The 23,582-nt window shown below is 37.4% G+C and overlaps 1 protein-coding gene across 5 annotated transcripts in view; it reads right to left on the reverse strand.

Moving 5' to 3' along the window:
* SOX5 (SRY-box transcription factor 5) overlaps positions 1-23,582 on the reverse strand; it is a 393,300-nt gene that overhangs the window by 15,802 nt on the left and 353,916 nt on the right. For 4 of the 5 annotated variants that reach the window (XM_036866199.1, XM_036866198.1, XM_036866202.1 and 1 more), the window contains one exon: positions 12,198-12,343. In XM_036866199.1, coding sequence (XP_036722094.1) covers positions 12,198-12,343 — 146 coding nt within the window. The remainder of the gene's footprint in view (positions 1-12,197; positions 12,344-23,582) is intronic. The other variant, XM_036866200.1, reaches the window with a different exon arrangement.

The following is a 23,582-nucleotide window of genomic DNA, read 5'->3' on the forward strand; positions in this document are numbered from 1 at the left end:
TTCTTTCCTCTTGTGTATCATCCCTGACAATGTATTTAATCTTTTTTATTTTCCATTTGATTCTCAGGCATGATGGTTTATAGCCCCATAATATAAGTAAGTCTAGTACATATTTAAATTGAAAAGTTCTCCTATTCCATTACTTCAACTATATAAAAAAACAACTAAAAACTCACTGTGTTTGTAAAGGCTCAAAGGCACATCGTTTGTTGATATTTCATAGAGCAGTCAAAACAAAAAAACCACACAAACTGTACTCTAGAGGAAGTAGATATTTCCTTAGTTACCTAAGCCTAAACTGCATGAGTAGATGGTTCCTCTATTACTCCTTGAAATTGGGATTTATATAAGTGACAAGCTTTGCTCACCATCAGACACACATACACAAAGAAAGAGATGGGCTGTGGATCAGCTATCATAATGGACATCCATGAAATAAAGCTCACAAAGCTATAAAACTCATAAAAAAGCACATGCATGAAATGACAGAATAGAGTGTGACTGTCAAATGTTGACTCAGTAACAGTTAAACCCCTTCTGGCTGACCTTTTTTATGATCTCCTTCTATACTAATGACACAGGAAGAAAAAAGAAACAAAAAAAGGTTTTTAACCCTCCAATTATGTGACCCTCGCAGACCACCAAGGAAGATGAAAGATTATTTATAATGTCATAACGATTTATCAGTTGGAGAATTTTTTCATCAGCTTAAGTAAAACATAAAAAACAATGCATGTGTCTGAGATCCCCTTCAATCTCTTGGTTTCACCCTTGCTTACTGAGATCACCATTTTCTAAAAAATAAGCATCCACCCACATAATCTAACTGCACAAATGGGAAAGAAAGCTTTGTTGTAAAAGCTTTACAATAAATTATGTACAAATACACACACACATACACACACATATTTCCCTCCAACATCAACAAAAATGCAATCTGAAGAAATCTTTTACTAATTTTATTCTGGTCAAATGTGAATTTCTCAGACACTTTGGTACTCTGAAATCTAGTATCCCTTAGGAATATTTTTCCATTCATTTTCTCCATCATAGAATCATATGGATATATGAGCTAAGGGGTTGGAAAGGTCCATAAATGTCTTATGGTTTAGTCAACTACAAAAAAAGCCTTATCTAATCCTGATTTTTTTCCCCTTCTAAATTCAGAGATACCCCTAGTGGAGAAAATAATAAATTAGAACCCATACTTTTGTTTCCACAATCTAATTTCCTTTTGTGAACTTTGGTAGCCAGCTTCATGAAATGTTTCTTGAAGTTTAATTCTTGCTAAATTTCATAGAAACTTAGTTTCATCAGGCAATCTGGTCAAAATGAACTGTATTGGCAGATCAAGTTTTCTTAAGAAGTATTACGAAGCTGAAGATAGAATTGTTTTGAAGGAAACACACAGCTTCTATGAATTCAAGTCTTAATCTGGATGAATACATTTCTAAGATAGTAAAATGACTTGTGGATAAAATTGATGAATCCCTATTTATGATTTTTAAAGAACTGATTTTAAAGTGGGAGAAATATTAGGACTTGTACATAAATAACTAATATTGATTTTTCACGAATAAAGAGAATTTGTGGAACAATGACCTGAGCACTTAATGTATGTTCCAGAAAAGACAGAGCTGATTGTTATAGGATTAGTTAAGAGCACTTAGTACAGGATGTGATACAACAAGAAGCTAGTATGGATTCATTAAGAAAAACTATGTTGTAATGGTCTAGTTTCTTTTTCTACAAAAACTGGAATGCAGACCATGGCCATAATGTTTTGGACTTAACTCAGCTTTGGGTTATGTTCCTGTCAATATCCTTGTTGTCTTCATGGAGAAATTGCACAGGACCTTGCAAGAGAGAGTTGAAGAGGAGATCAACAATCTCTGTCTTTAAATTTCTTAAGAACCTCCATGTTTAAAAAGAATCAAGACCTGTTCTTTGTGAAAAAGAGAGGATTTGGCCATATGTAGTAAAGAGACAGAATACTGACCAATGGTTGTAAGTTATCAAGTGAAAGATAACGAACCACTGAAGGAAGAGTTATATAAAAGAGTTGTCTCTCCATTGAGTGGGCTGTCTTAGGATGCAAAAAATTTCACTTCCCCAGAGGTTTTCAAGTATTGGCCATATGACTACTTGCCTGGCAATTCAACATCAGATGATATGTTGAATTAAAGGCCCTTTACATTTTCTTTCAATTCTATGTTCCACTTGACTGGAGTTGCTCAAACAAAACAAAAATATTTTGACAAATGTATACAGCTATACATGTTTCTCTATCCATGATGATAGTTTCCTCAGAAGCTGTTAATTATGTTTCAAAATGTAAAGGTACTCCATTTATAATTGAGAATTCTATCATCATTTCTTAAATTCAAGGAGGATATTTCAAATTATAAAACAAAACCCAAAAAATATGATTATTGAAATACATTTTGTGAAGGGACTGTCCAATAATACTCAGATTTACAGATTCTAGGTGCATTGTGAAACACGCAGTTATATGTCCAAATTCAACACTATTGCCATGGAGAGGAAGAAGTCATTGAGTGTGTGGGGTAATGAACCGAAGAGCCACTCAAAGGAATCCGTAGGAAAGAAATCATTCACAAAGAGTGTACACATGAATAATATCATGGTAAAATATTGGTCCTTGCTTACTTGTCCCAGGGGTGCTTATGGTCTGTACATGTGGAAGAGGGAAGGCAGGAGAGGAAAAACTAAGACCTGAGTTTTCAAGTGTCTGTATATGTGTTCAGCATTCAGCCAAAGTCTAAAAAAATGACTTTATTTCAAACCAGGGCAGATACAGATACTGTGCACACCAAGTCAAATCAGAAGGCTTAATGTGAGAAAAATAGGAGGCCAACAAAGTAAAATAATAAAATTCACAACCTACACAGGGTGTCCGGTAGGTGGGAGGGCTGCACAGATGTAAACACAAAACTGGAATGTTGTCTGATGATAACTGTTCTATAAACAATGGGTAACTCAGTTACTGAGCTACAGAAACGTATAGACCTTTTCTCTTTAATTTTTCCTTTTCATAGAATAAAAGCTATAAAACTGTACGCATTCTTATAAATGCAGCCTCAGTAGCCAGTAGTTACCTCAGTTAAATAAATATAATTGGACTGTTTTAAAGAGAAATGGTTTGGTTCCGAAATGCTGGGTCTGACAAATAGAAAGAGGCACAGCAGGGCTATAGTTCACTTTTCAATTATCCACGGTAGTTTTAGGGGAAAAAATTTAGTGTAGAATAGATATTTAAAATCTCATTTTAATGAACAGCTAAAACTTCACATATTTTATGAGAGCTGCTATGAGAAGCAAAATAAATAAGATGGAACATATTCTTTCTGTTTCCCGGCTCATTCTCTAATGAAGGGGGCTGGTGCGTGGTGAAGAAAGGAAGACCTAGAAAGGGAGCAGAAACAGGAAAAACAAAGAATTGGAAAAAAGATACACAAATGATGGAGATGTTGATTGATTAAAGGATTTTTGTGTGTGTGTGATAACTCCTCAAAAATGTACTAAATAATACACATGGCCAACGCTGGGGTACAATCTAATCAAACAGGCACTGAGTTACTTTCTTGAACATCTTCAGCATGGTCCATTAGAAAACAGACTGAAATTTGAACAAGAGGACCTCGGTTTAAAAACTGATCTACCACTCGAATTCCTATAATAATGTCATATCTCAAGGTTTTTATTTTTAAAACAAAGATATGAATACTGTCCTGCTTATAATACTGTACAAAACTGAAATTTGATGTGAAAGCAGTTTGAAAAAGGTAAGATACAAACTAAATATCAATAGCAATTATTATTCCTACTTTTACTCCTATACTCATAAACAAGTGTTTCTCATTTGTAAAAGAGAAACGGTATAAGTGGAAGGACTCAATGAGGCCCTTTGAAATAAATGTTAAATTCAGAATATTTTCCTCATAATTTTAAATCCATGTTGTTAAAGTCACTTGCAATAAATGGCAATAGAGAATACAATATATCTACTAAGTATGAGGATAATTGAAAAACAAATGGCTCTTTGATTATTTCAGTGCCTTAATGTTTAAGTGTCTTGAAGACAGCTATTTGATCTTGGGGATGAGGAAGGGAGCAAGGGAGAAGGGAAGGAAAGATCACTCTTAGTAGACCAGGTTTTCAAAAATAACACTTCTGGTCCAACAACAAAAGTGATTCTTATTTTACTTACAGAAAATTTGAAAAAATCAGGAATGTGGGGACATGTAAATTTCCAACCCCAACACCTTGGCAAAATGATTGTTTATTCTTCTTCTAGTCTTTTATCTATGTACCATGGAAATGTACTTTAAAAATATCTAGATCATTCTCCACACGGTGTTTTCAAACTTGTTTTTTTTCAGGAATACTATTGTGAGCCTATCCTCATATCTTTAAATGAACAGACAATTTCAATCATCAGAGAGGCCTGTGGGTGTCTATCTGAAAGCCCAATTTGGCATGCCCTGTGTGTCTCATTTTATTGGACCATCCTGCACTAACCCCTCTACCAGAATGATGTAAAGAACACAAGACTCTCTGTTTGAAAACATGCACAGCTTTTCTAGGCTTGAAAATTAAACCATAAAAAGTTTACTGGAAAAAAAAACCCTTTAAAAAGCTCCTTAAAAACTCACACCATAATTGCTCCCCACCAAGCGTGGGCACTTGCTAGCTGCAAGTAGTGGCACTGTGACAAATGTAGCAAAACTGAAAGCAGGCTATACTAAGAGAAAGAAAAAGTCTTCCACTGGCCATCTGTGAAAATAAGGCATGTGGCCATTAAATGCAGAGGCTGTAAATATACACAAACTCCATGAAGCAAATGGCAAAAAAGGACTAAACTTCAAGCTCAAACAAATCAAAATGTTTAATGCATAGTTACCACTGCTGGACGAAAACAGCTCTGATCTTTGCAGTCTGCAAACTCGGCATGTATTTCAATTAAATACCCCCAAAAAGAAAAGAAAGAAAAAGAAAGAAATGAAAAGACACAGAAGAAAACCATCTGGAACAAAAGGCTATAGACAGCCTATACTCAATTTCTAGAAACAAACAGCCCCTTTAACTTGCACCAGCTTGTCGAGAATGTCGATTGGAATTATTGAAAGGCTGACATATAGAGTGATGGATGGGTGATGACATAATACCTATTTGCCTTTTTGTCATGGTCTTTGAAAACTGGCTGCTCTGTGCTGATAATATTCACTAAGGGGTTTTCCTCTCCCCTCCTATCCCATAAGAAGTGTTCCTTAGCTAAGACACTCAGTATTAAGAAGGTTTTATGAATGAAAAACAAAAGAAAAGAAAACCTGAGGATCAAATGCCAACTTGCACATAAAAAGCTAGTCTAGATTTTCTAATAATCCACTGTCTAGAAAGCAGTTCTCTATCCATTTTACATACGTATTTATGTAGAGAGTAGAGAGACTCCAATAATAAAAAGGCAAATATTCAACTTCAGATTTTGTGTATCTTTTAATTAAAATCACCAAATAAATAATTACATTAGAGATAAAAAATAATATATACTCATTTTTATAAAGAGAAAATATTAACCATTTGTGTTATTTTAATTTGTTCCCAGGTAAATTCTAACCAGGAGATTTAAAAGTTTGGGGACATTTTTGTTTGACAAACACTCACTCTCACACACACACACACACACACACACACACACACACACACACCCCCAAGAAAAAGCTCCTGTTTTGTCCCACTGTTGCAATGATCTATCTCATTTCCTCCTGAACGATTTACCTAACATGGCTTCCTCCTTCATGGAGTTTTTCCTCTTCCCACTGAAATGTCTAGCTCTAATCTGACTTCTCTAATGCATTTTAGCTAAAGGCAACAACTACAAAAGCCACCCATAAATCATTAATTAATTGTAGTACCTGCCACCGAATACAAAGGCATGAGTTCCTTCATATTCACTTTTTCAAAGCAAACCTGTAGTTCACAATTCCTCACATGCCTTCTCCTTATCTAAGAGAAGGAGCATATGTTAGATAATGCTGAAGTAGACACACTGTGTCAGTTTCTGAAGAGTTAACACTGCTGACCCCATCCATCAGATGGCCAGTGAAGCATCAGGAAAGAATGATGGATGTAAAATTATTACAGGGCTGCCATCCGATACACTTACTGCCATTTGTAACTAATGCTGGGACTGACACACTTTTTTTCATTATTAAACATCCACATTAAGTCAACATTGGTCACTGTCATTTCATGTTTGGCACTCTGTTAAAGGGAAAGAAAAGGGTTGACAATGGCAGAAAGGAGGAGGTTGTAATGGAAGAGTTTCCAAGTGCCAGAGTAATAAAATTAACCTTTGTTTACAAGTCCATCTATATTGTATGTGGTAAAGCTTCTTATGAATATGACCGACACCAAAAAGAGAAACTGGTTTCATTACTGAGTAAATCATTATTTAAAATATACATATTATTCACCGAATTTTCATCTTATTCTATGGAAATCTGCAAAGAATTTTCACTGAACCTCAGAAGGAAAATTAAGACATTTTCCTAGCTATTCTTACTTGCAGTTATTGATGAATGCATAGCATGTGCAGGTGTTTAGATTTCAGGTACACTGCAGGCAATTAATGTTTGATGAATAAACTCTCTACCTTAAGAAATACATGCACATATTTGTATGTTTATTTCTGTAAGTGACATCTTTTTTATATACAAGAAGTAATACAGAAGTTGGCCTTAATATGTAGAAAGTATGTGGATGAACATACGTTCATTGATTTAACCTGGCACCAAACAATGTTTTCCTGTACACATTCTTGAATGTAATTTAATTCTTTCTGAAACACAGACAAGGTATAAGGCCCTGGACATGCAACAGAGAAGAGCAAAAGTAGTTAGATAGATGACATCAAATGTAATCAAAACAAATCAGCTTTATGATGAAAATATTTGAGAGCTTTGGTATCATTTTTATAATGTAGCCATGGCTGACAATGGTCTTTTCCTACCGGGTAGCCATTCTGGTCTTTCTTTTTGTCCCTGCCAATATAACCTTTGGTCTTAAGATATCCCTTAAATGTGAGGGTGATCTGGCTGTGACCTCTGTCACCCCACTGATCACCAGGGTTGATTGGCTGATCTGGATGGCTAGACAGGTGTCCCCTTTCCTGCCCGATGGATCCATGTACATCCCTCCTGGAGCTGTAAGCTCAGTGGAAGAGGATGGCCTTCCCCAATAGGGGAGGGCCCTTTTTCGGTTGAGGGTATATGAGAAGCTGTTCTCCCCTGCTAGACCCTCCAAACAAGCTCTCAAGGTCCATTCCTAGAAGAAAGTAGGATAGTCAAGCTTCCAAGACTCGAGACACATCCAAATGAGGTGCTGCAGGTAGCGGTCTGCCTTTCTTAAAAAAAAAAGATATCGGGCTTCCCTGGTGGTGCAGTGGTTGAGAATCTGCCTGCCAATGCAGGGGACACGGGTTCGAGCCCTGGTCTGGAAAGATCCCACATGCCGCAGAGCAACTGGGCCCGTGAGCCACAACTACTGAGCCTGCGCGTCTGGAGCCTGTGCTCCTCAACAAGAGAGGCTGCCATAGTGAGAGGCCCGCGCACCGCGATGAAGAGTGGCCCCCGCTCGCCACAACTAGAGAAAGCCCGCGCACAGAAATGAAGACCCAACACAGCCAAAAATAAATAAATAAATAAATAAATAAATTATATATATAAAAAAAAAAAGATATCCTTTGATCTCAGGAAGGATAGGATAAGGTCTCTAATTCAGTCCCAGAAAATAATTTGTGATCCATTTAAAGTGGCCTCTCTTCCTTGACCAGTAATTGTCATGAAAATGTGCAAATGACCCAGTTCTACCCAAAGGAGATGTTTATGGAAGTCGGCTTGAGTGGTGCAGTGAAATATGACTATGTGAGTGAAGACCAAACTTCAGCGAAGAGAAAATAACTTCTTTCTGAGTCTGCTGCCTTCATGGCATAGTTGTAGGTGCAGCAACATTTTGTGACTCTAAGGGAACAACCCAGATAATCAAGTGATTTCAACCCTGACATCACTGAACTAATGAGCTAATGCCACCAACCTCCTACTCCTGAACTTCATTGTAGGCTAAAAACTAATCAGTATTTGTTGAAGCTACTGTATTTAGATATCCTGATACATCTCATGACAAACATTTCTAACAGGTATTACAGCATGGGCATTATCTTTCTAGGACAACTACATTGGGTAGTGAGGGAAGCGATCAGGGAAACTTCTGGTCTGTTCCTCATTGCAGTGCACTGTGTCTCTATTGTATTAGTGTTGCCTGGTAGGATCAGGACAAAAACTGAGGTTTTTATGATTTCCTATCAGGTAAGCTTATAAGGTCAGAACCTGAATGTGTAGCTGGTCAAAACCGTGCCATTTGGGTGTTAAAGACACAAAGTAGGTGGTTTTTACAAAACAAATGTATGTATGAGGGTCTTCTTCTGATTCTTCCTACCTGGGAAGCTTACTTATTCACCCATAACACTAATCTGTAACAGAGCTGAGTGGTAAAAGATAACATTATTTGAATATACAATCAGGCTATAATTAACCAGAGATGACAATTATAAATAACACTGTGTCCCAGAGTTTCCAAGAAACCTGACATACGCAGTTCTTGGGTATGTTGAAACACTTCCAAGAAAAGTAAAGAAATGAAAAATCTTTTAGAAGTCTTCAATTAAAATGTGTTTCAGTACAAATGACTTTCATTATGTGTTTTGGTACATACGACTGGAAAACATTTGTCCCTATCTTCACACCTCTAATTGTTTTCACTGCCCAATTACAGCTTTTCAGAATTAAGACATTCTAGTTGAGACAAGCATGTTGGTCATTTGAAATGTGAAGAAAAGTTAATGTGTATAAGGCTTGTGTACTCAAGAAAACAGATCTCTGCTACAGGTTTCCAATTATCTGGATCTTGGGTCCTGCTATCTCCTTTTAGACTGACGGAAGGCATCTGGCTGAATTACTTTTCCTTCCCCCTTTCCTTTCTCCCAGCTCCTTTCTATCTTTCTCTCTCCTTCATCTTCCCCACTCCTTACATTTATTTCACATACTTTTAGGGTCTAGGAAGTTGGGAGTATCGTTTAAAGAGAGAAAAAATGTCGTCCTTTTGGGAGCGATAGCGCAAATTATAAGAGGAATTTATACATACTGTGTTTCTGTCTTTCGTTAGGGACTGTGAAACAAAATTTCAAACCAACTACTGATCTAACTATGCTTTGGCCATGGATAAAGTTGGGCGATTATAAAAATCTATTAAAAAGGTAGGTATTAAAAAAACGATGAGGCAATATGTCTAGTGATGCTGCTTTATGTGGAAAAACAAGCAGCTACCTTTGTCGAGTCAGATATATAACTGATCTGACATGTTCAGTAGTATGGGGTCTTAATTCAGTTCCTATAGGAATTCACACACATAAATATGCCATGATTAACAAACTCATAATTTGATCTAAACTGTAAGCTCTATAAAGGCAGAGGACATATTTTCTTGTTCAATACAGTGCCTCAAGTACACAGCACCGTCCCTAATACACATGGGTGCTAATGTTGAATAATGACTAATTAAAAGATTTAAATTGACATTATTTCATTCCCATAAGTTGCAAGACATAGATTGATCATTAATTTGGTAGAAATGCCGGCTAAGCTATTTCAACAGGAAGAGGCAACCACAGTAATTCCTGCTTCTAAGAGAGATTCAATCTCAAGTGTCAAGGGTAACATAGGGATGAACTAATTCGAATTCTCCTGCTGAAAAGGTTTACTTACGCATTACAAGAGTTTGCCAGACTATGACAATTATGGATTTTTACATTTTTATATTTTACAATTACAATGATACAATTTCATTTTTTAAGATTTTCACTTAAAAACCCATAAAAATGTAAGACTATAGTTGAAGATGTAACTCAACTGCATTGAAAGGGCATGGTGAAGAGATTTGGGTGCACAAACTTCTTGAGAATGGAGACGTCTTAATTGGCCAACAGATTCTGGCAGGTATTACTTCAGAAATAGATTTTTTTAAAAAACAGTTACTGTAATTCTACAAAAGAGAACGGAAAATTGAAAGGAGTAGTTTTCAACAGAGGCAACTCTCACTCCTGCAACTCAAATAGGAGGTGCTAATCAGAGAAATAAAATAAAGTCTGATTGTGGAACTTTCATAGGGGGTGGAACAAGAAGTGGAAATAAGGTCCCTAACAATGGACAACTATGGAATAAAATGAATGCAGATGGTTCCACTCCTGTTACTTAATCAAAAGGCTGAGCAGAGTCACTGGAGCCTGCATGAAGTCATGTGTTAGAACAACAGCTGATCTGTATTAGAGAAGATTAACTCGCAGTGCCATGGTGGAGGGCCCAGGATTATTTTATGTACTCCCATTGCCTTACAAGCCGTCAGCACAATTATTGCCCTCCGATGTGAATGACTGATCTGTAACCACAGCTAAACAGCATGCTGCTTAGGGGCCTACGAGCTTCATGAAGATGAATTTCCATACCATCAAAGCGCTTTTAATGGGCTCCCTGATCCAACCACAAGGCCTGTTTTGTAAGTATATAGAACTCAGGATGAAGGCTTCCTGTCCAAAAGGATTTGGTCGGTTGTCACTTGACAATTCCCAGCCAGCACAGGGGAGGAGAGGGGGGGAGATAGGTAGAGTTGTCTCTGCTTTGGAGGATTAAAAAAAAAAAAAGGGTACAGATGCTTGCTGAATGCAACCAACTGCTGTATCCACAGCTGAATTCAATGCGCTTAACAAATAATGGCAATTTAGCTATGCTTGCGAGGAATAGCTTGAGTCACTTTGCATTAGCATCTGGCTGAGTGTTAAACTCATTTCTACATGGGGAGCAGAGAAAAGGAATTTCTGTTCAAGCATCCTTTCAAGAATGTTTAAATATTTGAATATAAATTCCTCTATGCTTGCTATCATTCCTTCTTAGAGCTGTCACTTTGCTTTTCCCCTTCCCTTCTGGTGCTTAGCTAGAAAATGTTTGTGCCCTTCGAGCTGCACCAGTGTTGCTTTCTTATGTTGTGAGACTGCAAGGGATGTACACTTGACCACGCTTTGCTCTCCCCTCCAGGAACAGAACAGAATTGAAGTCATTTCTCCAGCCTTTTGACCCATGTTTGGACCAGAGGAAAAGTACAGTGGTGGCAAGGTCACACCTTCACTATGCAAATTGCTAGCTTCTTAGAGATTATATGTAAAATTCCATATAAAACCTGGGAAACCAGAAAGCTATCCAAATTAGCAATCTGTTCATTCTGGATGATACTGTTTGACTCATAACCTTCCCATGATGATTAACTTTCAAGTTATTACTAAGTAGCTGATCATTTTTTTCCTCTTATCTACCATATCTATTTAGCTACAGGATTTTGAGAAAAGGGGATTCAGTAACTTTAAAATTTCTATTAAAAATACCAAATATGACCAAAAGAAGTATATCACTCCAAGCATTCTATAATAACATAATATTTTTCTGAATAAAATACAATGTAGCTTAGACAAAACAGTTTGAAATTATTATAGCTCAGATAAATCCAGAAGTTTCACTGGACTTAAGCGTAATAATAGGTATACTAATAATGTCCACATTTTAAAGAGCAAACTTTGTTTTATGATCAAGTCAAAATTTCCAATTGTGCAGTCACCTAAAACTTGACAGTGCTTTGCACTGGAAACATTATGACAAGCTCAGGATCTTAGATGCTGAGACTACAAGCATGGGTATCATCCAAGCTTATGCTGATTAAAGAAGATTCGGCATTTTCAAATCCAGCTCATCCCCAGATATGAGTTGAGCATCTCTGTAAAGCAAAACTTTCACTGAGACTCAGGTATTTGAAATGCCACTTCATTTTAATACAAAGTGATGGCAGAAAAGGGGATATTAATTGTCAATAAGGTTCAGATGGATAGCAGAGAATTATAACGCTTTTCATTTCCAGATGGTTTTGATTAGGATGGGCATGAAGAGTTCTGCACTGATGGAGGGAAAAAGGGTGGGAGAACCGTCATTCCAAGGATGGTGAGAAGAGAAAAAGATAAAGAAGAAAAACAGTCAGGCAATTTAAGTATTTTTGGAAAGTCAGTTATTTTAGGAACTAACCTTTTCTGCTCGGCAGTTATTGAGACCTAGACTATTCACAACAGCCACCTTCCCATCAAGCACCTGTTGTTCCCGCCGAAGTTGTTCCTTCATCTGTCGAGCTTCTTGGATTGCCTTGGTGACAGCATCATGGTCATTTAAATAACCTGAAGATGTAACAGAACGAAGGATATGTTTTGTACAAGTGCATGGATAGGTTAACCTTTCACCATAAAAATCACTTCTTTTCTGGGAATGGCTAGTGTCTGGCATGTACTAATTTCTCAATGGAATCAGTCTAAAATGAATGAATGAATAAATAATTGATGATGACTGATTCACACAGTTACATCAACATGGTGCCAAACATTTGTTATCAAAATGTAATATTTAAGTGAAATACAGCTGTTTCCACATGTTTGAAAAAGAAGTTTAAAATACAATTTTTAGATAAACTTTTTTTAGTTATCTGAATATTTTGTAGTACAAAAATACAACCTATCTTTGGTTTTTTTCCTATAAGGATCATTTGAATGTTACCATAGGATACAGGTATTGATAATTATTACTATTAATTACTGACACTCTCATAGTATTAGAAAGGCCAATTTAGAGTTTGAGTATGGCACTATTAGGTTTGTTATATACGGAAGGAACAAATCATTGTTAACTGACTGAAAGAAGAGCATTTCCCCCCTGCATCCAACCATGGTGAAATAAACCACAGTTGGCAATGTCTTGTTACAGATACAAACTTGCAATAGTTAAGAGGCTAAGTTTCAAGCACAGAATGTAACCAAGCACCTGTAATTGCTGAATAATAAATTGTGGCTACTGGGTAACTATAATCACACTTAATTCACACTCTTAATAGGATGGTCAAATGACCAACTTGTGCCGCAACTCCACAATCCAGAGTTAGGGGGAAAAAAAAAAAAGAAAGCTCAAATATTTCTTTTAAAGAATAACAGGTGTAAGGAGAAAGGCTAATTTTAACTTAATTTTAATTCTGGTCATTTATTTATTGACGCACATTATGCTGATAATCTGCATGATTTTAGGGTAGAAGAGCGATGGGAAGGGATTGTTTTGCAAATATTGAAAGGAAAGCTAATATATCATCTTTCACTCTCCCTATCTTTTAACTAGGGCATAAAATGGCATAAACTGAATCTATAATATGAAATTGCCCAGAAAAGGGACTTGTTTGTGACATGAGGCTAAATCTAAGCAGATCCATTGGTGAATTGTGACAGATGGAGGGACTGTGAGACAGAAGGCAGGCACTAATCACACATAAAATGACCGGCTTGCCTCAACATGTTCCATGGATTCCAGCAAACTTTACACCCTAATCCATTTTTAGAACAAAAAACATCTGGGCCATAAATCCTCTAATCTGCCAAAACACGCTATTAAATCCCATGATTTGTTGAAAAACACTAAGATTAAAGAAAGGAAATATAAAATGGCTAACTGCCGTGTTAGGAAAGTGTTATTAATACTCTTTCTTTGTCTCAATTATGAATGTTCTGGTACTAAAGAGCCTTGTCTAATCATGTCAGATTACACGACCTCGTCGTATTGCTAGACTCTTCTATCTGATCTGCCGATTGCCAAAAAACCTAGAATACTTTCTTGCTGCTTAAACATTTCTATTGAAGAAGCTGATGTCAGATTAGCGCAGTGCTTCAGAGCTGGAAGGCTTCTAAATGATCCGTGTCCTTCCCCCTTACTATGCACAGACTCAGCACCCTCCTCTGATCTCCTTGAGGCAGAAAGAGAAGTTCCAGGGTCGGCGATAGAAAGGGGAGCCTTGAGAGCTACTATATATTTTGCTTTTCTGAGCTAAATTCATTGGAATGTATTCAAAAGAACAAAACATCCTTGTTCATTATAAATACAATATGAATCATGAACAACTATTTAGATCTGGGTCAGCCCTTTAGGGTTAATATGTACTTAAAATTACGGTCGTTTTTAACCTTACATTATCCTCAACATCTGGACTTGGTTCTCCTGCACAACCTTCTTAATATATTATTCTTGAACTCATTCTGTTCACGAACACTACCACTCTAGAAAGAAATGCAGCTCTTAAATGACAGGGATGGTCTTGGTATGTGTTCGTTTAGTAAAAGATCTTAAGAGGATCAGCCTTTTTTCCTATCCTCTAACCCCTGTTTATGTACAGCCTGGTTCCATGTGTTTTTGTAGTCTATTTAGCTTCTCCAGAGCACAAATATATTTGAAATGATTTGGCACATGACACTGAATAAAAGTATGAATTCTTTATGCTTTTTAGGCACTGCCAAGATAACACTGTGTAGGAAAAATCATTAATATAGATGCAGAAAGGATGCATCTATTACTACAAGGGTGAATAACTGACAGACATACATACGTTCTGTAATGGCTATTTCCAATGTGAGATGTGTTTGTGTGCAGGTGGATATAGGTGCTCGCTTTAAAAGAAACATTCTTGCTTTCAGAGACTTGAATTTTAGTTAAAATGCTATATGAAATTCTAACATTGTATCTGCTGTGTTAAATCATAAAGCCGTTTACATATTACAGAGTTGAATCATAACAGGATTGTCTGCTGGTTCTTTACATTTTGTTCTCTTCACAGTCACCAACTTCCCAGTTTTGCTGATTCCCTCTCTCAGTAAATGGCCTCACCTCCAATTCTGGAAAGACCAGTAAGGCTGAACTCTCACCTTCCTGCCCACCCTGGCTCCCACCCCAGGCCAGCTTCAAATCGATCTCCATGTAGGCCCACTGCCACCTCCCGTTTCAATGAAAATGGCACCGCTACTTTTATTCAAGGCAAATCCCCCAAACTCATGCTCTAGATTTCCATACCTCTCTACCGGTTATTCTCTTTCACATTTACATCATCCACTTGAACTTCTCTACTATCGTTACCACCTCAACTTGTAAGTACTTAAGATTCTCCTCCTGAAACAAGCAAATAAAGTCTCTTAACTTTGTGTTGCCCTCTCGTTCCAATCCTGTTTCTTTACCTTCCAAGCCAAGCTTCTCAAAGATTCATATCATACTCTCCCATTCCTTCCTCACTCTCTCATTCCTGCTATAGTCTTGTTTCCACGCCCCTTGCTCTTTCAAATGCCAAACCCAAGGGACACTTTCCGTCCTGGCAGAAACAGCACTGACAATCCCTTTGTTACTGACACTCCTTCCTTCCTTGTTTCTCATCATAGCGCTGGATCCTCATCTCTGACTTCTCCATCTTCATATCCTTGCCTGGGATCTTACTTCATTTGCTCCTTAGATTTGGTCCAAGGTTTCCATCACCAGAAAATAATTTGTGCTTTGGAGTCGGATAAGCCTAAATTAAAATCCTAACATTGCTACTTACTAGCTATATAAATTGTACACATTGTTTTACCTTTCTAAATCTCACTGGTCTTATTGGTTAAATGGAATAACCTCACTAGATAAACATGACGTTGCGAAGATTAAATAAGTTAATATAGTCTCTTAGCATAATACATGGTCCATGAAAGTTATTCAGTAACTGTCAGTTTATTTACAAAATGGCATAGTGAAATAGGTAGAATTTGGGCATTGGATTCAGATGGATCCAGGTTTCTGCTTCTTAGGAAGTGTGATATTTGCCAAATTATAACACTTAATTTCACTGAGTTTCCATTTCTTTCAACTGTAAAATGAACATAAGGTTGATGGAAGAATTAAATGAAATAACACATGTGCAGGAGTAGATAACACTTGGTACACCTGAGGAGGCAGTAAAAAATGTTAATTCTTTTCTCTTTTTTCCTCTTTCATTTTCCCTATATGCTCATCCTCAGCAGTCTTGCTGCACAGCTTTGACCATTATGATAAAATCTGTGAGGGGATATCATTTCTTGTTGGCACAGAGGTTCAGTGAAATGGGAGTCACCCGTTAGAGTTCAAAGGACCCCAAATGATCACTTGCTACATTTTATTCTGCCTTCATTATATATTCAGGCAGCAAGTACATCTTAGGATCAGAAGGAAGTGTTTAGGAGAGGTTTGGTGAGCTTCTTAGAGGGAAAATGGGAGGGCAAAGGCCAATATGGCTTCCAGTTAGTGCCTCAAATGAGATTTGGGAAATGCAGGTTAGGGATCATTAATGTAAGAAATGTATGAGAGTCTGTGACTGTGTTAAATTTACCACAATTTGATTTTTTTTATACCTTGCTGTTTCTTCTTAACCATAACCAACAAAATTCTCAAAATTAAAATGGTCCCTGTTATATATTTTCAGGGGCAGAAAAAGAGGGACAAACTGGAAAGTCCAACCTTAGAGGGGGTAAAATCTAAACAGAAAGAGTGAGTAAATGGCTGCTCCACAAGGGAAGAACCTGTTAAAAGGTAGAAGGAAAAACAGTAAACTACTTGTAATGGGTTGAATTGTGTCTCTCAAAAAGATATGTCTGTGCCCTAACCCCTGGTATCTGTGAATGTGTCCTTATTTGGAAACCGAGTCGTTGCAGATGTTTAAATTAAGGATCTTGAAATGAGATCACGCCGGATTTACAGTGGACCTTAAATTCAATGATTCATGTTCTTCTAAGAGAAAGGAGATTTGACACATAGACACAGGGGAGAAGGCCACGTGAGCATGGAGGCAGACACTGGAGTTATGCATCTGTAAGCTGAGGAACACCAAGGATTGCCAGTAGCCTCTAGGAGCTGGGAGAGAGGCACGGAACAGATTCTCCCTCAGAGCCTCCAGAAGGAACTAAACCCTGCTGACACTCTGACTCTGGATTTCTTTCTAGCTTCCAAATAGTAAGAGAATAAATTTGCTTTAAGTGACCCAGTTTATAGTAATTTGTTGTGGCGGCCTTCCAAACCAACGTACGGCAATTGGTCTTAAGGATGCTCCTGACACTCAAGGGGTGATCCCAAGGACTGTAGAATACCTACCGCCTGCCTCAAACCCTTCCTGATTTCCAGGTACACGTACCTACCAGGCTTCTCTACTGGAATGTCCCATGCAGCATGGCTAGCACAGAATTCATCGTCTTCCTACTGCCTCAATCCGTTCTTTCTACATTCCATATTCCCTTTCCAGTTGCCCATCCAGCCACTTGGGAGCCATCTAAGATACCTCCTTCACCCCACATGTACAAAAGACAACCAAGCTCTGGAGTTATGCCTCCTCCTCAGCTCTCAAATGCGCTTTTTCTCGATCCCCACTGGCCTCTGCTTTCGCTAAAGCCACCTCGTATCTCACCTGGGCTAATGCCTTCACCTCTTAACTCGTTTCCCTATCTTTAAGCTTACATCCCTTGAACATATCTCCTACTCTTCTTCCAGATAAAGCATTCCGAAATATTCCAAAAAAGGGAATTTGAATCACGTCACTTTACCTGATTAAAAACCCATCTCTTACTACGCTAGTGCTTAAAGGAGCATTTCATAAGTTGATGATCTGTATATTCTGTGAAAAAAATAATTCCATGTTCAAAAAAGTGTGGGAAACACTAAATTAAAGTTAAAAAGGTTTCTTCATTGCTTGTCTTCTCAAAATCTTGAATATGTTAATGTGCACTGTGAATCTTCCAGAGATAACAACAGTATGTAGAGTTTCCCAAATATCCTGGAACAAGAAACTCTTTAATGTTCCCCCAAAAACATCATTCTGGGATAAATTCCAAACACTTTAAAATGGCCTAAAAGTCTCATGATATCAACTCCGCTTATCCTTCCTGCATCATTTCCTGCTGGTCTCTCAAGACCTCTGTGCTTAAGCTGCACAGAACTATTTCCCGTTCCAGGGACAGGCCCTCCTCCTCCCGACCCCTCCTCTGTCTCCCAAGCTTTTTTCTTATACTGAAATAGTGGCTTTCTGGTGTGTTTGGGAATTTACTCAAGTGTCACCCCTTCTGTAAGGACCTTCCTGACATACCCTAGACAAGCTCCTTGGCAACCTTAGTACTTCCCATCTCCATGCTCCTCTAAAACCCTGGAGATGCTTTTACTGTCACATTGTCTTTTGTTTTCCTAAATTTATCTTTCACGCCAATCTATGAGTTATTTGAGGGCATTTTTTTTCTTTCAGTCTTTTATTCCTTTGGCCCGTGGTAAGGTCTGTTGAAGGAATAAATGCATATTTCTAAGTTGAAAGTAGCTGCCTTTATAATTCCAAGTTCACTGATTATCTATGTCATCATATCAATGGAAGCTTGAACCATATGACACAGATTTCTTAAAATTCATGGATTTAAAGGATGCTATCAGGGGTAATACAAATTCTTATTTACCTCATTTAATTATTTTATGTAGGACTTTTCAGCTGTAGTAAAAGTAAGGGCACATGAGTTTCAAGTAATTTTCAACAAATAATAATTTTTTCTTCTATTTTTTGAGGTCACTTAATCATCATCAAATTTTTGGCACCCTGATATGTAGCCATTTCTTCATCTGTGAAAATTCTTGAGAATTAGATAATAAATGTTTACAGTTTATAAACTGTAAAGTGCTATGCAAATATTAATTGTCAGCTGTTAAATAATATCCCTAACTTCCTGATAATCCAATGGCTTTCTATGAAATGGTTACAATATTGTTCAATAACCCACCCTCACAGAAGTTTTTTCTCATTTAAAAAATGTAAATTAACGAAATTTTAAGGTAAAATCCTCCTTGACGTCACCATATTTTAAATTAGCAAGTTGTAGAAATAAAATATCACATTACTGGACTTGAAAATATTTCCCTTAATTTTACTGAATCAGTGTGCATCTCCTACATTTGCTCAGTGAAGTTTTAATTTTCATGTACTAATGGCTCTGAGGAATGAAGGGCAAGAACAGTATGTTCCAATATCTTCCAAAGACATGACACAACAAAGACTGTAGGTATCTAAAGCCTCAGTCCGAGACTTTCATCCGCTTATCCTCCAGACTTAGCAAAATGTATGGCATAGAGAAGATATTCAATACTCATTTATGGGATGAATGAGGGAAAGGATAAATAGATGACTGAGAAGAACATCTAAGGCAGAGAGGCTGCCAATAGGCAACAACTAAAAAGCAAGCAAGCAACCCAGAGACTATGCCTGTAAGTCCTCAAGCTCCACTGGCTGTGAGTCTGAGCAAGTTACTAGGTGGTCATGTACATTTGTTTTCTTAAAATTAAAATAGCGGTAATAACCACAGGGCTGTCTACATTGGGACAGGGACTTAGAATCCCTGGGTAAGCACTTAACTTCTTTTGTTTTTTTCTTTTTGCCCTTGGGATTATTTTTAATTGGAAAAATAGCACACAATTATACATGGATTTTCTTTCCATAAGAAAATATATATTTAAAAAAATATTTTGTTAAATACAAGCCCTGGGTGTTACACAACTGTTGACTCAATTTCAATCTGTCCTTGGTTGGGAATCAGAAAGAAGATTCATAGGACACAAGATATACCCAGTTCGCTTAAATTCAAAGCACACAAACCAAGTATCAATAGTATAGCATTAAGCTAAACAGCAATGGCATCAGGAGTTCTTGAGACATCTCAGGTGCAGATGCTAGGCCCTCGACCTCGGGAGGAATATTCCATTGCAAGAGATGAAACTGAAGTGCACGGGGATCACTTCAATTTAGGAATGAAGCCCCTCTCATCCCTCACCTAACTTTTATACTATTCCAAATAACTCTTCTTGGAGAACAAAGCACTTAGCTTCCTTAGGTCTCAGTTCCTTACCTGGAAAATAACAATTTCTGACTAGATGACAGGGATATTTGCTCTGTCTAGTTAAAGGTCTATAATTCTAAAATAAGCTGCAGTGAAAAAATAGACTAAAAATGCTTTGATAAAAGTTTAGAGTGTTATACATATGCACAGCATAGGTTGAAAAGGCCAATAAGGGAAAGATAACATCTGGTCAAAATTACCCATCATTCTTCTGAACTATTCGTGCTTTTTAAGGAGCTTTCTTTGGAGCTGCCTACCATTTGCATACTATACAAAAGCATTCTTATAGAATACACTGTAATATTGCTCACCAACCTCAAAAACTCACTTTCTTTATTTGTAGCTAATAGATATATAGCAAAGAGCCGCATGTCATTAACGATAACTTAAGTTATCTTTTGGTTCACGGTTTTCCATGGATTATTAATGGCATAACACATTCATTCTTCTTTCAGGGGTGACCTTTACAACACCATTAATGCCCACAGCTTTTATCCAACTACATTATTACTCATTACAGTTTCAGCTTTCAACATCTGCATTTGTTGAAAAGAGAAAAGTAAATTGTAGTGGCATCAAATCCTTGGAAAATATGAGGGATGTGTATGTGGCGGAGGGACATTTCAGGGAAAAAAAATAAGAGAAGTTTTAGTAGTGGAAAAAGTCAGATGATAAATGTCATTAAATACATTCTTGTCTTTCTAAAATATTTTGTCATATTTAATCCTTGGAATGCTGAAGTAAAAAATCCTCACATGACAAAAATTGCAGATATATTAGTTATTCCCTTAGTTAAATATTCCAGTTCTGGGGATATTACAGAAGTAGCTCATATACCAACACTGCGATATTTATGAGATTTCATGTCTATTATGCAAGTGAATCGTTCTTGCCAAATAAAATATTTTTTTCTTTTACATGCTTCGGACATGAAAGCAAATCTTATCTTGGTGTCCATTTAGGATGTTGAGCAGAGTAACAGAGAGATCATAACAGAATGGTGCACAACGATAAAAGGAACACATATGCCCCAAACCATTTTCAAACCTCTCAAAACCTCAGTTTTCGCTGTTTCTTTTCTCACTGCTGCCCCACTGGCCCAGACTGACTTCCTCTTTGCAAATAATCTGGAATTCAACGTTGTAGAGATAGAAGCATTTGAATACACTCCTTCAGCTTTCCTTCTGTCCATCCCACAATTTCTGTGTAACTGTACCTCTTTTTTCCTCATTTCCTTCAGTCTTAGAGAAAAGAAGGGGCATTTCTTCTTTCCAAAGGTAATCCTCTCTCATTTCTTCTTGCTCTGTCGTCACCCATGCACTCTTTCATATCTATAGATCTCTCCAACTCACCTTTGTTTATATATATATATACACATATGATTTCCTATTCTAAAACCTGCCACTACTCAGCCTTCTCAAAATACAATCCCTTCTCAACCCCAAGGTTACAAAAAGACTGATCCATATATCAGCTGCACTTTCTGTCCTCATGTTCTTCAAATCTTTACAACTGAAGTTCTGCTAAACCATTCTACAAAATCTCTCTGTTACAGTCTACGTGGCCACAACCTCCAGCTAAATCCTAAGGCGTTTCTTCTTCATGTTCTTTAACTTTTCTACAGAATGTGACACCACTGAATAACCCCTCCTTTTTCAAACTTTAATTTGTCCTAGGCAAGCAGGCCATTGCCTTATCTCCATTCTTATTCTAGGATCCTCACTTGTTCTTCAAGAGCTTTCCCCCTAAAAAAAGCGTGGTGCTTTAAAAATATGTTCAAAGATACTTTGATATTCCTTCCTTCAGAGTTGGAGCCTAATTCCCCTTTCTTTGAGTTGGGCTGGACTTAGTGATTCTCTTATAATGAAAAGAATAAAGCAGAGCTGACTGTGTGTGACTTTGGAGACCAGATCATAAAAGGCACCATGGCTTTCTCTCTGCTCTCCCTGCTGGACCACTCACTCTGGGGAAAGTAAGCTGTCATGCTATGAGCAGCTCTATGGAAAGACCCACGTAGCAAAGAACTGAGGTCTTCAGCCAACAGCCATGCGAGTAAGTCATTTTGGAAAAGGATTGTCTATCTCCAGTAAAGTCCTAGGCCCTGGCTTCCATCTTGACTGGAACCGTAAGAGAGACCCTAAGCCAGGATCAGCCAGCTAAGCTGCTTCCAGATCCTGACCCTTAGAAGCTATGAGATAATAAATGTTGGCTGTTTTAAGCTGGTAAGATTTAAGTTAGTTAGTTACACAGTAAGAGATAACTAATACAGCAGGTAATACCTGTGACTCTTTACCCCACTTTTCTTACCATATACTTCTTATATTCTTATTTGCTCTGATGGCTTCCAGAACCTCATTAAGGAATAATTACCATGTCTAAAATTATAGCACCCCTTTCACATATCAGGTTTGCATTAACAATGTCCTCCTGAACTTCTCTATCTAAATGGCTTCTTAAGTTTCAAATTCAACACTTACTGAATTTTTATGTTTACGTCTTCCCCCAAACCTGTTTCTACTCTGGTCTTCTCTTTCACAGTTCAGGGAGGCACTATTCTGTCTATTTTATAAATTCAAATTCCCAGACTCTTCTGTCTCCAGCTTGAACCTCACCCGGTACGTTCCATTGTGGATAAGTTACATCAATTCTTCTTTAATGACACCTCTTCAATCTATTCTCTCCTTTGTTTTATCATTGCTTATTTCTATTTCATGTAACTTACTCTTGTCCTACGCTAAAACAAGGGCTTCCCTGATTCCAGTCCCTTTCTGCTGTCAATACTCTTCTTAAAGTTCTAATCAGATTGGTGTCTGGAGAAAAAGTCAGAAATTTCTTATGATGGCATCAAATCAGATTCCATCTACCTCTTTCAGTTCTGACTCTGGTCACTTTCCACTACTCTCATTCTATATGTTAGCCAAATCAGTGCATTTCTCAAAAATGTGATATTTTACTCTGGGTTCTATTTTACAGCCTAAAATGCCTAGGGATGCATCTCTTCTTAAAGGCTCCATTTGAATTAGCCTATCCTTCAGCCTTCCCAAATAGAATCTAATACTCTCTTCTTCTTGACTCTTAGCATTGTTATCTGTGCTCTGGAATAGCACTCACAATAGCTGATTTGTACTATTAAGATACATGACTTCCCCCCAACTAAACCCTAGCTGGGGTTTGTGCTAGCTGGTCTGTGCTAGCTTCCTCATAACTGTATGAAAATAATAAGCATCAATAAATGTGGGTTGAAGAAAGCATTGGGTTGGCCAAAAAGTTCGTTCGGGTTCGCTGTAAGATGTTATGAAGATCCCAAACGAACTTTTTGGCCAACCCAACATTTACAGTCTAGTTTATGTGTTACTAAACTAAAACTATTGGAATTTCTTAAAAGTTACCTTATAGAAGCATTTTCTAGTGTTTGCTTACTCTACTGAAATGACAATTATGGAGAAGCAAAGAGACCGACTTTTTATAATACTTTGGTGTGTACAAGTTAAGTTTCAAGCGACTCGGAACTGAGAAAAAACTGACATCCTGATGGTTGGCTGCTCATCCAGGCAGAATGTATTTCATCATTATGTATACTTTGTACACATCACACAAAATGGAAATAAATTTAAATGACTGAAAAGGCAAGTCACCTAACAACAACAATCTGGAACCATTGCTCTCTGTGATTAGTCAGGCCTCTTTTTCATAAACT

Source organism: Balaenoptera musculus, chromosome 10 (assembly GCF_009873245.2).
Source record: "Balaenoptera musculus isolate JJ_BM4_2016_0621 chromosome 10, mBalMus1.pri.v3, whole genome shotgun sequence".
Lineage (NCBI taxonomy): Eukaryota > Metazoa > Chordata > Mammalia > Artiodactyla > Balaenopteridae > Balaenoptera > Balaenoptera musculus.